Here is a 14814-nt window from a genome sequence, read left to right on the forward strand (position 1 = left end):
TTAGCTGCAAATAGAAATGTGAGTCAAATGTCTCTAAATGTGGCAAAAGGAGAATGAAATGTAAGAAAGCAAATCATTATTTTACATACACTTAAAGGTATACCATGTACCCAAATGCAGGTAGCATCAAAAGCTAGATGAAGTAGCCAAAATGGATAGAACAGTAACACTCTGGAGCCACCAAACTTTAAAGACTAGAGCCATGCATTGTGCTTCCCAGTGGGAAGTATTTTTGTAATCTTTGTAAATACCACAGAATGTCAGATCTTTGATTAACAAAAACTACATTAAAACAACCAATTAATTCTTATTTATCAATGCAGGTCACCAAAGAAAAAACAGACAGTGTATAAAATGTTACATTTTGTAAAAGGTTGCTTCCAAAGCATTTCAGAAGGATATATGGAATAAAGTAAATACATTAAAACCATTGGTCTTTTTCACATTGAAAAACTAAATTTTATCCCTTGGAATTTAAAGAAAACACCTATTAATAATACTTTTTTGAAAACACGAAAAATCCAGTGACAGAATGTCAATAAGAACTTTTCCCAGAATAATGAGTTAGCCAATGATATTTAAGATTACAGCCAGGTCTGGTTTGACACACCTACAAACTTCATGTAGAAGCAAAACCTGGGTGATAATGACCTTTTTATATGCATGCTCTAATAATATATCATGCTTTACTTTAGTAAAAAATCAGATCCCTTAAACAAAATATACTCATTTCACAGGTTCCTGCCACATTTTACTAAATATAATTATTATTATATTTTAAATATTATTATTTAGCTGAACAACATTCATGCTACTTAACTTAACCAACCTTATAGCCAAACTAATAGGTCATACAATGTTTTCTGATGGACACATTTGTGTTTTTAATCCATAACTTGGCATGGTTGAGATTTCCTAAATACTACATACAGTAATTGTTTTCCAGAGGATAAAAACAGGAAACAAACTAAGAACTAAAGACAAATAAAGTAATCCTAAGGCTAATTCTATAATATAATTTCCCAGAAACCTTAAGGAAAAATGAAGATGAATGAATAATAGTCCTTCACCCAGTCTTGGCTTGTTATTGTACAGAATCCCCTCTAATTAGCACTGCATTGTGCATTTCCAATCCCAGTTTTTAATAACAACAACACTAATAATAATTATTATTATTATTATTATACCCAATTAATAATAATGAGAGCAAACAATGCTTACCTTTTCCATAGAAGTATTTATGGTAATAGTATGCGCCTAAGTCAATGTGCTCAATGATGTATCGCTTCACTTTTTCACGATGGACTGGCTGGTTTTCTCGAGGTACCTCCAGGACAGAAACACCAGCATTCGTGCAGTGAGAGCTTAACGAGGACTCAAAAGAGCAGCCTTCTCCTCCACTGTAGTTGGTACTGTTGGCTCTGGACAGAGAAATCCTTCTTTCACCTTCACCACCAATCTCATTCCGGAAATGTGGGCAGCTTAGCACTAGGTCATTGCTCTTTCCATCCCCCTCATCTGTGTCAAGATTCTGTTTAGGGTTCAACTCTTCACTCCCCAAAGGAGATTCAAACAGTGGTGCAGTTCCACTAGTATTTCCATATACTGGACCACTACATGGGACTTGATACTGTGAAGCTGCTGAGGCACCAGTAGTAGTGTTCTTCCTATGAACAAGGCTGACTTGATTTGCCACAGCATCACTAACATTAAAGAGTGCACTCTGCACATCATAGTGAGAAAAGCATTTCGGGACACCAAGAGCTTGACGGTCGTCCTGTTCTATTGAGACCCTGAAACTTTCATGCTCACTTTTAATAGTTCTTAACTTTCGGAAGAGAGATGTTTCTGATGACTCTGACTTGAGCCGGTGCACAAAGGATTTGTCTCTTTCTTGACTAAAGAGAAGGGAACTGCTTACATAATCATAGCCTGAGATACAAATGATCTCTCCACGTGCTATCTGAGCTGCTGTTTGCAAGCTAGGTGAGAGAGCACTGTTGTATCGCATCTCTGGGAAACTAGTTGAGTGCGTATTCAAATGACCCAATTTATCTACTTTGTAACCCTTGAACAGTGCAAGGACTCCATCCCCACTTAGACCCTGTTGGTCAATAGAGGATGTGCTGCCATACTCCCGGTGCAATGAGGCACCTGTGTTTGGATTGACAGCTTTTTGATGCTTTATGTCCTCAGCATCTATATCACTGATAGTCACATCACTGTTGCTTCGTTGTCGAATAGGATGAAGTCCCTTTAAAGTGGACTGACTCAAAAGGTCACTCAGCGAATATTCTGTCTCAGAATGATCAAAGTCTAAGGGCGCTTCATTCACATCAGTGATCTCTTTGCTTTGGTCTGGCTGTCCATTTTGAAAGGCCATAATAACTCTTTCATAGTTTGATCCGCATCGATTTTCCCACCCTTCATTTTTGGGTGGCCAGTCTGATATCCGAGCACGCACCCCCATTTTAGGCACGGCAAATGTGCCATTAAATTTGCATTGTAGGCTGGTAGTTGGCATTTCTTTGTTTCCATTTAATGACTTGAGTTTCCTGTTGAACAGCTCCTCTGAAGACTGCATGACTTTATAGGAGACCTGAAGGCCTCCAGTCACTGCAGCCTAGAGAACTGTCTTGTCAATGCCAGGTTTTATGCTAAAGATGAAACCCTGTTGGCAAATGTTCGAGAAAGCAGGAACGCAAGTACCCTGTTAATTACATTGCACTAAAACAAAACAAGATTGCTTCCTGCTTCTTTAAAGATGGGAAAATAAGCTTAAATAAGGCAAATAGCCATAGTCCATGTTTCCATAGGATTGGCTTGGTCAGTGACAGACAAAAAAGAATTTGGGTGGTAAGACTGGCTGATGAGCAAAATGAGGTTTATATAGGGAGTGATCTTTGTAGTGCATTGGAAGAGCGGAATCTGCAACAAAACAAACACAAACAAAGATAGACAATGCATTATTATTAAGAAGATCTGCAGAGATCTAGAAACATTTATAAAGACAATTTCTATAAAAGATTAGCAGTTAAGATGTAATGTATGTTGCTATACGGATCTCTACAATATCTTGAAACACAGAACTCCTATCAAAGAGTTTTCCAATCTAAGCCACAATGGGTCCGTTTATTGCAGGTTTTCATTCCAATAAACCATAAATCATCAATTCAAATAATTTTTTAAAACAGACTATCAGGTGTGTCTTCTGCCTGACTGGAATACAAACCTGCTCCTACATCAGCCCTTTCTGCATAAGCTTGTATATCACTGACTTAACAATTTATATAATTCATAAAAAAATTAATATTGTCAAATAATGCACAAAACAGTATATGCAAAGGTAAGCGTTAACAGTAAATAAAGGGGAATACATTATCAATGTTTTTTCTGAACCACACACAAATACTCTTTCCTGAACTGCCACTGACAAAATAGCAATATGTGATTATTTCTTAATGGATTATAAGTGTCTGTCCTATCACCAACATTAAACCAATCTATTTACAAGTTTAAAAGTGGAATAGTGAAACCCACTATCCATGCTGTATCATTGTTATGAGGCTCTGATTAAATTTATGCACTAAAGCTATTTTACTATCCAATTCTTTGTAAGAATAGGATTTCAGATAATGTGATTTTAAAGTTATTATTAGGTCAATTTTGGAACTTATCTCAGTCTAAAAGTTTTTTTCTTTCTATCCAAAGCTAAAACCATTTCACTGTTAATTGATTCTAATTCATCACTGCTTTGTCAGACATCCGAGTGTGAAGTTTACATTTGTAGCCACTTCATCATTTATGGACAGATTGATTATAAAGCATGAAAGCCTGATTCCTACATAGACTTGCAGTATTAAATAAGAAATTAGTTCTTTTTTAATTACCAGCAATGTGCATATTATAAGGCTCATGCTAATTAAGCCGGTTAAACACAACAAAGTAGACAAAAGTTGTATTTAAATTACTCAGAGGTACAAAGGGGTCAAATAACATTATGTATTTTCCTCTTTCAGGACATGCTATTCCACATAGCCTTTACACTTTCCCTCAATACAATAGAGCACTGCCAACAATGTGCCCTTTTCTTTGGCTGTGTTACCACCAATTCTCTCATATTATAACAAGGTTTAAAGATTAGGGTTTTAAAATCTATGTAAATCATATGAATGAATGTCATGATCGGGGTTGTTGTCTTGTATCACTCTGAGGAGGCAAACAACCAACGTTGCTGTAATGCCATGTGCCAACTTTTTTTTTTTTATATATATATATAATTATTGAATATTAGAATCTTCTAAATAATCTGACCCGAATTTTTTTCAGCATACGAAAAAAAAATATCCAATGACTAGATTATAAAAATATAGATTGAATATTTCCCAAATAGAAAATATACAAATGTATTTTCTTTGAGTGGATGTGGTAAGTGGGACAAAGAGCCAGATTTGATGTATTCAGCCATATTTAATGACATAGTAGGAAATAGCTTTTCATTATTACTCTGTTGTTTTTCCCCGTTCGTATACACGTTTTTCCCACGTTGTATGTGTATTTTAGGTTTTGTGTGAAACCAAGCAAGCAATTGTGAGTTAGAGCTATATATATATATATATATATATATATATATATATATATATATATATATATATATATATATATGTATGTATGTGTGTGTGTGAATTATTCTCTACCCTCTTTGAATTGATTGAGGTCTTGCAGCCAAACTGTTTACAAATAACATCTGTTTGATATTATTTTAACCGTTTATCAAAGTTGTGACCAAAAGTATATAACGCAAATTATCTCATATTTCTATAAACAGAAATAAATGGTCTAAATTGAAGGGTTTTTTTAGTTAAAGGAAAAAAAAAACTAAACACATTCAACCAAGAAAAATTATTTTCACTGTAGACCTTATTTCCAACAGAGATGCTTGTTCATCTGTGCACAAACACGAAAGTGTTCCCAGTGGACAACATGAGTAAACTTTGGCTGTCAGTCCAAACCTACCACTAATGTTACATAAATATAGGTCGATAAACACTGTTAAACTGTTAAAACTTTGCTTGGCTAAAGGTGTTCAGGTTTTAAGTAACCAGGTCATCCTCAAACTAGAACAAATTTTAGCTACATAGGATTTATGGTTTTTGAGAAACAGCTACTTGAACTCAACTTAAATGCTTTAAATATAAATCAAATAACAAGTAATTTAATATATAAACTAAAGCATAACATGCTCCAGCAACTAGCATTGAACTCATCAGGATTGTGGATTGTAAAAGCACTACCTGCTGAACAAGTTTCACGTCTCTAACCTGGCATGCAGGATTCGTTTTAAGGCAGAAGAAGAAGAAGAAAACCAATAACCCTAATAACAACAAGAAGCACTGCAAGTACACCCAACAAGTAAAATGTATCAAAATTTGTTACAGTATTCATAAACATTTATTCTCCACACTTATTATCCACATCAACTTTTGACTGTGCACCTCCACTGTCTATAAAATAATCACATTGTGGTTATTAAGCTACATACTGTAGTATAGATGTAATGACACACCATGACAATGCAACCACATGCAACAATGTTACAATGTGCATTGTGGAAATCCACATGATGGAAATCTGTATCTTATAAATTAGTGGTGCTTGCAAAGCAAATCAAGGCAAAACAAAACCAAAGCAGATTTTATTTGGCTTACATGCTCGAGGCACATGTTCTCTGGTACATCTTAGGGACTATTCCTTCTTTATAAACCACTTCCTTTAGAAATGTGAAAAGGTAAATAAGACACTTGTCATACTCATTTCCTGCCACAACGATCCATGAATGGTCAGTGCAAATTAAGTCACTCGTTTAAATGCAGGCTTTTATTTTGTATGAAAATCACTGCAGCAATGGCAAACAAAAGAGGAAATTCGGTGATTAAAAAGTAAATGTGCTCGTGTTAAAAAGTGAAACAAGAAAAAGTCTAATTAGAACTCTATGTGCAGTAAATTTAAGATTACTGAGTTGATGCAGAAATGTTTGCAAAACAAGCAATACTAAAAAGTATTCAGAATTCCTACACTATTACCCAAAACATAAAATGTTAAAATCATTTCGATTATTGGGGAATTCCACTGAAAGAAAAATGTATTTGTTGTTTAAAAAAAAAAAAAAAGATGCAAATACTACATTCTACAATAATAAGATTTATCTTAAGTAAAACTGTTTAAATTAGTAGAGAAAATATCTGGTGTGGATAAAGGTGGTGGGGTCTCAAGACTGTGGACCTGCAGCATTTATGCTGTCCCACAAGCCTCTGGTGGATTCTCTGGTGGAGTTTGTGACATTAACAGTGTGGGTAAAATAATGTATCTTTGCATTGTTATTCACAATCTACATGTTACATCCCCAGCCATTCCCACAGCGCAAAGATTATACTTGTCTGGTGGATTAGGGTCAGGGCAATCGGTTGATATTGGGAGATGATGAGTGAAGGACTTTCTGCTGTGCTATGTTGTGCAGCACTCCACATGGCCTCTTAATGTGACAGACTTTTTCGCTTTGTATAACAGCCTTCCACATGACGAAACCTTGCATCCCTATAACCCTTTGAATAGTCCAATGGGTAACCCACTGATTGAAAGAAAGTGTGTCATTCTAGTAATGCTATAATGATTCCTCGAGTAATTAGATTACAGAAATTCTTCAAATAAATTGCCTTGATCTTTTGTTTAGTCCATTTAACTAAACATGGAGCACTGTGTTTCCCACGGACCATTATTACTGACACACCACCTGCTAAACTCTGGAGTGCTCTGAACAGGGAACACAGAAGGCGCTGCAGAATGAAAAATGGAAGAACGGGGAAGAAAACAGCGAGGGGCGAGGAGAAGATTCAAGCCAAGGGGTCGTTTCAGACTAAAACATAAAGAAAGCACTGTACAGTGCGGTTACCATTTTAAAGTAGTTTGAAATTGATTTTAGATCTGTATTTATATACGGCGTGTTCTGAAAGTCCCCCCGCAGTGGCCGTGCAGAGCTGTGCAGAGCTGGAGATAAATACACAGATTTAGTGCGTGGAAAATTTCAAGCAGCTTTTCTGGAGACAAGAAAACCGCATTATGATACTGTGCGAGATTTGATACATAAATACACGAGTGAGAATAATTAAACAAATAGTTTACCATAACCTGCTCTACATGGCCACTGTGGAGGAACTTTTTGTACACACTATTTTTATGTATTTTAATGTAATATGGCAATTAACCCAGCCATTAGAGTTGCACAAGCCAGTGCACTTTTAGTGCCGGTCTCAAGCCCGGATAAATGGGGATGGTTGCGTTAGAAAGGTCATCCAGTGTAAAACATGTGCCAAATCAAATATGCTGATCAGAAATAGGTTTATGGATGTGGTGAGGGAAGACATGTAGGTAGTTGGGTTGAAAGAGGCAGATGTAGAGGACAGGGGGTATGAAGAAGGATGATCCGCTGTGGCGACCCCTAATGGGAGAAGCCGAAAGAAGAAGAAGAAGAGAAAGAAGAAGAAGAAGATGAAAAAGAAGATGTAATATGGCATTTAAAAATCACTAAATGGTTTAGTTTTCACTTATATTCGTGTAGGCAATTTCAGCAATAAATATGTACATTTTTCTAAAAAGAATAATTTTAAGAGACCCGTCTTATTTTCTCCTTCATATTTAGTGTTGCTCTTTAATAAAGAAAATGTGCTTCTTATCCGATTAATCGATGGAATAATCATTAGAATACTCGATTACTAAAATAATCACCAGCAGCAGCCCTACATTGCAGCTCCTCTCCTCTGCACTATATGGGTTACGGAATAAAGCCAAATAATTGCAGGGGATATCCACAGTCACCTGCTAGCTGCAGTGTTTAAGGCCGTTATACTAAGTACGGCACAGACACAAGGGATTAAAACTCAATACATATGCAAATATGTTTCATTTTTTTACTTAACAATAAGCCAATTAAACTATACTGTCAATAAACTATAAAATTATGTATATTTCCTACACACTGAGCCATGTGATGAATTTGAGAAACTGCAGCAAATTGTGCTTCGACAGTAGCCTGTTCACTCACTATGTATAGAAAATGTAATGTATAAATTTGGCAATTTAATTATGCCAACTAGTATACACTTGATATGATGGGGCTTAAGGATAGGTTGGATATTTCTTAGTCATAAGACAATTTGATTCAGAAGCAACCAGTAACCAGGAATTCCTAAATTGGTCAAACCTGTGAGTGAGTTTTTTCCTGATTTGATGACGTTAAACCTGAGGACAACTCAAGTTACAGCAAAACTGTACTCTTCAAAATGTACACTTGCTCATCAGGAAGTCATTGTCATGCAAGTAAATGCTCATGGTCTCTAAACGCAAGCATTTGTCTTGTATATCATTCCGCCTTGTCTTCTAAAAATCCACCACACTGTGGCAAACACATTATTCAATAATTGATTCAAAAAGTATAATATATTTTTACAACATTTGGAAAAGATCCTTAGGAAGATTACTATACTCATCTATACAACTGAGGTAAGGGTCTTGCTCAGGGGCCCAGGAAAGTCTGCTTAGTAGTGCTGGAATTTAAACTCACAACCTTTTGCTCTTAAGTCCAATATGTTATCCACTGAGCTACCACTTCCATTTTTATTTATGACATTTGGCAGATGTCCTCAACCACAGTGACTTACAATTATCTAATTTTAATCTAATCAACTCATGACCTTCAGATCATAATTCCAACATATTAACCACTGAGATAACCTGTGCTTCCCACCATTGTGCCTGCAATTACTCTCAAATAATACAAGCCAGCTGTTTTTTTTTCCCTTTTCTTCCAGAAGGAGAATGAAACATTTTAAACTGCAAAATATGCTGCATATTTGGCTCAATAAGTATCACTATATTTGACAAGTAGAGTGCACTACAGTACACTGCACTGCGTAATATACAGTAGGTTTACTGGCAGCGCTAATTTGTGTTTTGTGTATTCGTCCTACACTGTCTTGTGTTGTCTTTGCACTGTCTGTCTTGCACTGTTTGCACACGGTGCACTTTATGTGGCGAGGACACTTACTAGTCCTTAGTTTTGTGTTTTCTGTTATGTAGCTTTATGTTGTTAAATGTAGCACCAGGGTTCTGGAGGAACGTTGTTTCATTTCGCTGTGTCAGCTGTATATGGTTGAAATGAAAATTAAATGCTTTTTGACTTGACTGTTTGCATTTATGGGGCAGGCTAATCTGATCCAAAGTGTTACATTTACAGTGTCAGAGAATATATATGCAACGTTCGCTATACTTCTTAACATATACTCAGACTGTTCATAATTTATGCTATTTATAAAATGTTGTGAAAGGCGCTACACGTAGGTATTTCCGGACGGAAATATCCTTAAAAATCAGTTTCTGTAGATGAGATACCTCAAAGCGTTTTTATGTGTACACACTGTTTATAAATGATGCCTCAGAGGGCCATACTGCACAACCCATAGAGTTAAACTCTAAAAAGAGCAAGACTTTCTGACAGCCTGATATTCCATTCTGTTATGGCCAGCCTGCATAGCACATTAATTTATATAGAAGCATGGCAACATTTTAACATTTTTAAAAAATCTCTTACGAGGATTTTAAACACCAGACAAAAGAAGACAAAAGAAGGCGAGAATTTTGGTCCACCATTTAGAACCACTTTGATGTTTTGGAACTTCTGCTACAAAACTCATTATGTTTTACTCAATTGTTCGCAAAATCCCTTGGCCAGACACCATTTATTTCATCGAAGGCTAGCCTACTTTTCTTGTGATGCCCCAAGTAGGTAAAGCATTTTATTTACTGTCATGTTTCCAAAAATTCACACAGTGTTTTTCATTACACTCATGTTCAGTATAGTGTGACAGGAATCATGAGAGGAGTGTAAGGATAGTTCTGGACTGCATGGTATTTTAATGGAATATGTCCTCCTCCATTTGAGGTTTGGCGTTACATGTATAAAAGTGGCCTCGGCTCTTGGACCAAACGACTGGTGGTGTTAGATCATGTGAATGACGGGAGTAACCACAACCCAGAGAAACACATGTATTTTGTAATGAAGGAGGGTTAAAAAAAAAAAAAAAAAAACACACACACACACACACACACACACACACACACAGTGATCTAGTGATCAGGAATTTATACATTACATATGCATCGCTGCTCCCAAACTAATATCGCTAATACTAACGGTACAAAATAATACAGTTCATACAAGAGGACTACTATAAACCATGTACCAGAAATGCTACAGTTCAAGCAACAGAGGTCACTTTAACGGCCTCGGACAGAAAGACACCTTAAATACAATAAAACAAAACTGAATACATTAATAAGCTGCTGAAATCAGCTTCTGAAACCGAGTTCACCTTATTTGGCCTGGCAACATCATGTGGGAAACATGAGAGGGGAACACTGTGGAGAACAGGGACACACACACAAAGGTGAAAGGCCTGCAGTTTCTTCCAAAACGCCTTCGATAAATGTGGAAGTGGACACTATGTGATCGGATCTGACCTCGATCAGAAACATACACCTGGATCTGAATCGACCTGAGAGAAATGCTGGGAAAGGCGCAAACACAAACACAATGCTGCTCGCGCTTTCTATGGGGTGGTGAAGAGACAAAAACCGAATAACGTCGCCTACTTAGAGCATCACAAAAAAAGTAGGCTAGTCGATTAAGTTAGGCAAAAGAAACATAAATGCATATTTAAAGACAAGGAAGAACTGTTTCCGTACGGCGTTAACGTTTATTCAGCTTATATTTTATGTTTATTTATCAATAATAACATTGTCAGGCTGAATGCAACAGACGGCACAAAGCTAATTTTAACACATACTCGTTACCGGATGCTGCCTCGACCAAGAAAACAAAAAGATCTTACCTTCAACATTAGTGGACATAAATCCGAATAGTTTTTAATAACGTGTAGACAGAAGAACGTTATATTTAAGACACAAATCCCTGCACCCTTCCCACAGAACCCAGTCCTCTGATTATTGAGACCGCTTTCCCCGACATTCCAAGCAACCTGGAAGCTCCGCCCCCACGTTTACGCCATGATTTTTCTGAAACGCAGCCATCAGTTCACAAAAAGGGCAATACAGAATAAGTAAATAAATAAATAAATAAATAAATAAATAAATAAATAAATAAATAAATAAAGAAGTAAAGAAGCATTAAACATAAAGGTACGTAATTTCTGGCCTTTTTTAAATTAAAGTTTTAAAGATCTTACTGATTCGCATGTTGTTGTAAAATGACTGTTTGTTCTATAAATAGATAAGCCAATAAATAAATACATGCAACAGATGGTTAAATAAGGTTTTAAATTGGAATTCATTATTTAATTGTTTTATTTTGAGGTTAAAAAAAGGTAAAGTATATGCAATATTGCACTCTTGCAATATACATTTTATTTGCTCATTTATACCTTGAATAGAGATGTGTACATGCTTAGATATTTACACACATTTATTTTAACAGTCAATAACACATGAAGGAAACTATGAGGAAAAATCGCTGTAATGGCTTTGACCCCAGTCTCTTGTAGATATAAAACTCCAATATCTTGTTATTAGTTAATTGAACATTTAACCCCTTTCAAAAAGCCTACTAGACATATATTTTTACCATTTAAAAAAAGTAATCTGAATATCTTAAATTTAAAGCAGTAGAAACATTCATTCCTATTGCATGAAAATGCCCAAACTGGTGAGATGTTTGTTTCACACACACACACACACACAGAGACACACACACACACACACACACACACACATATATATATATATATATATATATATATATATATATATATATATATATATATATATATATAATACACTTGACAGAGTGAATGTAAACAAATGAGTGAATTCAGACACTGATGAACACTTGCTGTTAACAAGCAGAATCACTGAAGGAAAGAACAAGAAACAAAACTACATACAACCTTAGATGAAATCAACTGAATTTAAAACAGAATGATTAAACAACTCCAAAAACAGAATTACCAGCTTCATTTATTATAGTTTTACTTTATTTCTGTCAAATATCTACAAAACATCCTTTGAGACTTAACAGGGTTTATATATTATTAAAATGTTTGATTCGACTTCACCATTTTTGAGATCAGTGGTTTTTCTCTCTAGCTGTTGTAACTGTGTTTGTAGGCACGTTTTACAGGAAAAGTCAAGAGAAGTTGTAATTTGTTGGTTTTGGTTAACAATTCCTAATGAGCTAATATGTAATTTTATTGGAAGGTTTTCCTTAATTTCTCACTCTTTCTGATAGTAATATGACCTCATGGTGACATGATAAACTATTAAGGATTTTAAAAATATGCACAAAACCTTTAGAGCTACTGCACCATTTAGGCTCACAGGCATCAAGAATGGTCATTATTAACAAACTTCCATGCTGCAATGTATGCTGGGTGCCTGTGAGCCTAAATGGTGCAGTAGCTCTAAAGGTTTTGCATATTTTAAAATCCTTAATAGTTTATCATGTTACCATGAGGTCATATTACTATCAGAAAGAGTAAGAAATTAAGGAAAACCTTCCAATAAAATTACATATTAGCTCATTAGAATTGTTAACCAAAACCAACAATTTTAAGTTGTGTTTCTGCTCCTGTTTCTCTTCTCTTTAGTGTCCCTGCTTGTCCACAGGTGTCCATCAAAGTTAAATCCTCATTTAATTAGTCAGTTCATTATCTCACTAACTTCATCGCTGCTTCAGTATTACTTTAACACTCTGTTGTGTGGCCACACATAAGTGCTCTTTTAAAACTGAGGATTGAACTGTGGGATTAAAGGGTTTAAATGTGTGAAATGAAAATAACTATTAAATGTATTTTTAACAGTAATATACTGTAAATTTAATTTACAGAAGCAAACTAAAACTAAATAAAAAATACAGCAAAATACTGTAAAACCTAACAGTCAAATTCTTGTTGTGTGTTTTGTGGGTTACCATTGTGTAGGAGAGTAGAGCTTGTGTTTTAGTCAAAGATGGACAAAGAAACAGTAACTGTGTAGGATTAATGCAGTGAGACACTCCTCACTAATTTTATTTGCACATGAATGTGTGTTGATATTATCTACAAGAGATTTGGTCAAAACAATTGGTACTTTTAATGATTTTGCATAATTCTCTGTTTTTGTCATTGACAAATAAAAATACATTCTCAGTACTAATATGCTCAAATTATTTAAATATTATAAATATTAGCTTATAAACAAATGACTATTGTCAAATTACATTTTCTGCAAACGAAATGAGTCTATCAAGATAGCAGTATTTTACCGTTAATTTACAGGACAATTATTAAAATGTTTGATTCGACTTCACCATTTTTGAGATCAGTGGTTTTCTCTCTAGCTGTTGTAACTGTGTTTGTAGGCACGTTTTACAGGAAAAGTCAAGAGAAGTTGTAATTTGTTGGTTTTGGTTAACAATTCCTAATGAGCTAATATGTAATTTTATTGGAAGGTTTTCCTTAATTTCTCACTCTTTCTGATAGTAATATGACCTCATGGTGACATGATAAACTATTAAGGATTTTAAAAATATGCACAAAACCTTTAGAGCTACTGCACCATTTAGGCTCACAGGCATCAAGAATGGTCATTATTAACAAACTTCCATGCTGCAATGTATGCTGGGTGCCTGTGAGCCTAAATGGTGCAGTAGCTCTAAAGGTTTTGTGCATATTTTTAAAATCCTTAATAGTTTATCATGTTACTATGAGGTCATATTACTATCAGAAAGAGTAAGAAATTAAGGAAAACCTTCCAATAAAATTACATATTAGCTCATTAGGAATTGTTAACCAAAACCAACAATTTTAAGTTGTGTTTCTCTGCTCCTGTTTCTCTTCTCTTTAGTGTCCCTGCTTGTCCACAGGTGTCCATCAAAGTTAAATCCTCATTTAATTAGTCAGTTCATTATCTCACTAACTTCATCGCTGCTTCAGTATTACTTTAACACTCTGTTGTGTGGCCACACATAAGTGCTCTTTTAAAACTGAGGATTGAACTGTGGGATTAAAGGGTTTAAATGTGTGAAATGAAAATAACTATTAAATGTATTTTTAACAGTAATATACTGTAAATTTAATTTACAGAAGCAAACTAAAACTAAATAAAAAATACAGCAAAATACTGTAAAACCTAACAGTCAAATTCTTGTTGTGTGTTTTGTGGGTTACCATTGTGTAGGAGAGTAGAGCTTGTGTTTTAGTCAAAGATGGACAAAGAAACAGTAACTGTGTAGGATTAATGCAGTGAGACACTCCTCACTAATTTTATTTGCACATGAATGTGTGTTGATATTATCTACAAGAGATTTGGTCAAAACAATTGGTACTTTTAATGATTTTGCATAATTCTCTGTTTTTTGTCATTGACAAATAAAATACATTCTCAGTACTAATATGCTCAAATTATTTAAATATTATAAATATTAGCTTATAAACAAATGACTATTGTCAAATTACATTTTCTGCAAACGAAATGAGTCTATCAAGATAGCAGTATTTTACCGTTAATTTACAGGACAATTTTTTACAATGTATGTACCACTTTATAATTTATACGGTGGATTTCTGGGAACCACAGCTGCCAGTTTTTTACCGTCATTGTTTTTTTTACAGTGTGCTAATAACTGTACATAACTTTATGGTTATGCTATGTTTCCTGCTATGCTATAACACATAGGGCAACAATAAAAAAAATTCTGTTTAACTAACT

The 14814-nt window shown here is 34.9% G+C and overlaps 1 protein-coding gene across 1 annotated transcript in view; it reads right to left on the reverse strand.

Annotated features, from left to right (window-relative positions):
• LOC124398912 (signal-induced proliferation-associated 1-like protein 2) overlaps positions 1-11095 on the reverse strand; it is an 80139-nt gene extending 69044 nt beyond the window's left edge. Inside the window, 2 exon segments of the mRNA XM_046869428.1 lie at positions 1222-2928; positions 10944-11095. Of these exon segments, the coding sequence (XP_046725384.1) occupies positions 1222-2584 (1363 nt within the window). The 5' untranslated portion in view covers positions 2585-2928; positions 10944-11095.
• Between the last annotated feature and the right edge of the window lie 3719 nt (positions 11096-14814).

Source organism: Silurus meridionalis, chromosome 2 (assembly GCF_014805685.1).
Source record: "Silurus meridionalis isolate SWU-2019-XX chromosome 2, ASM1480568v1, whole genome shotgun sequence".
Classification (NCBI taxonomy): Eukaryota; Metazoa; Chordata; class Actinopteri; order Siluriformes; family Siluridae; genus Silurus; species Silurus meridionalis.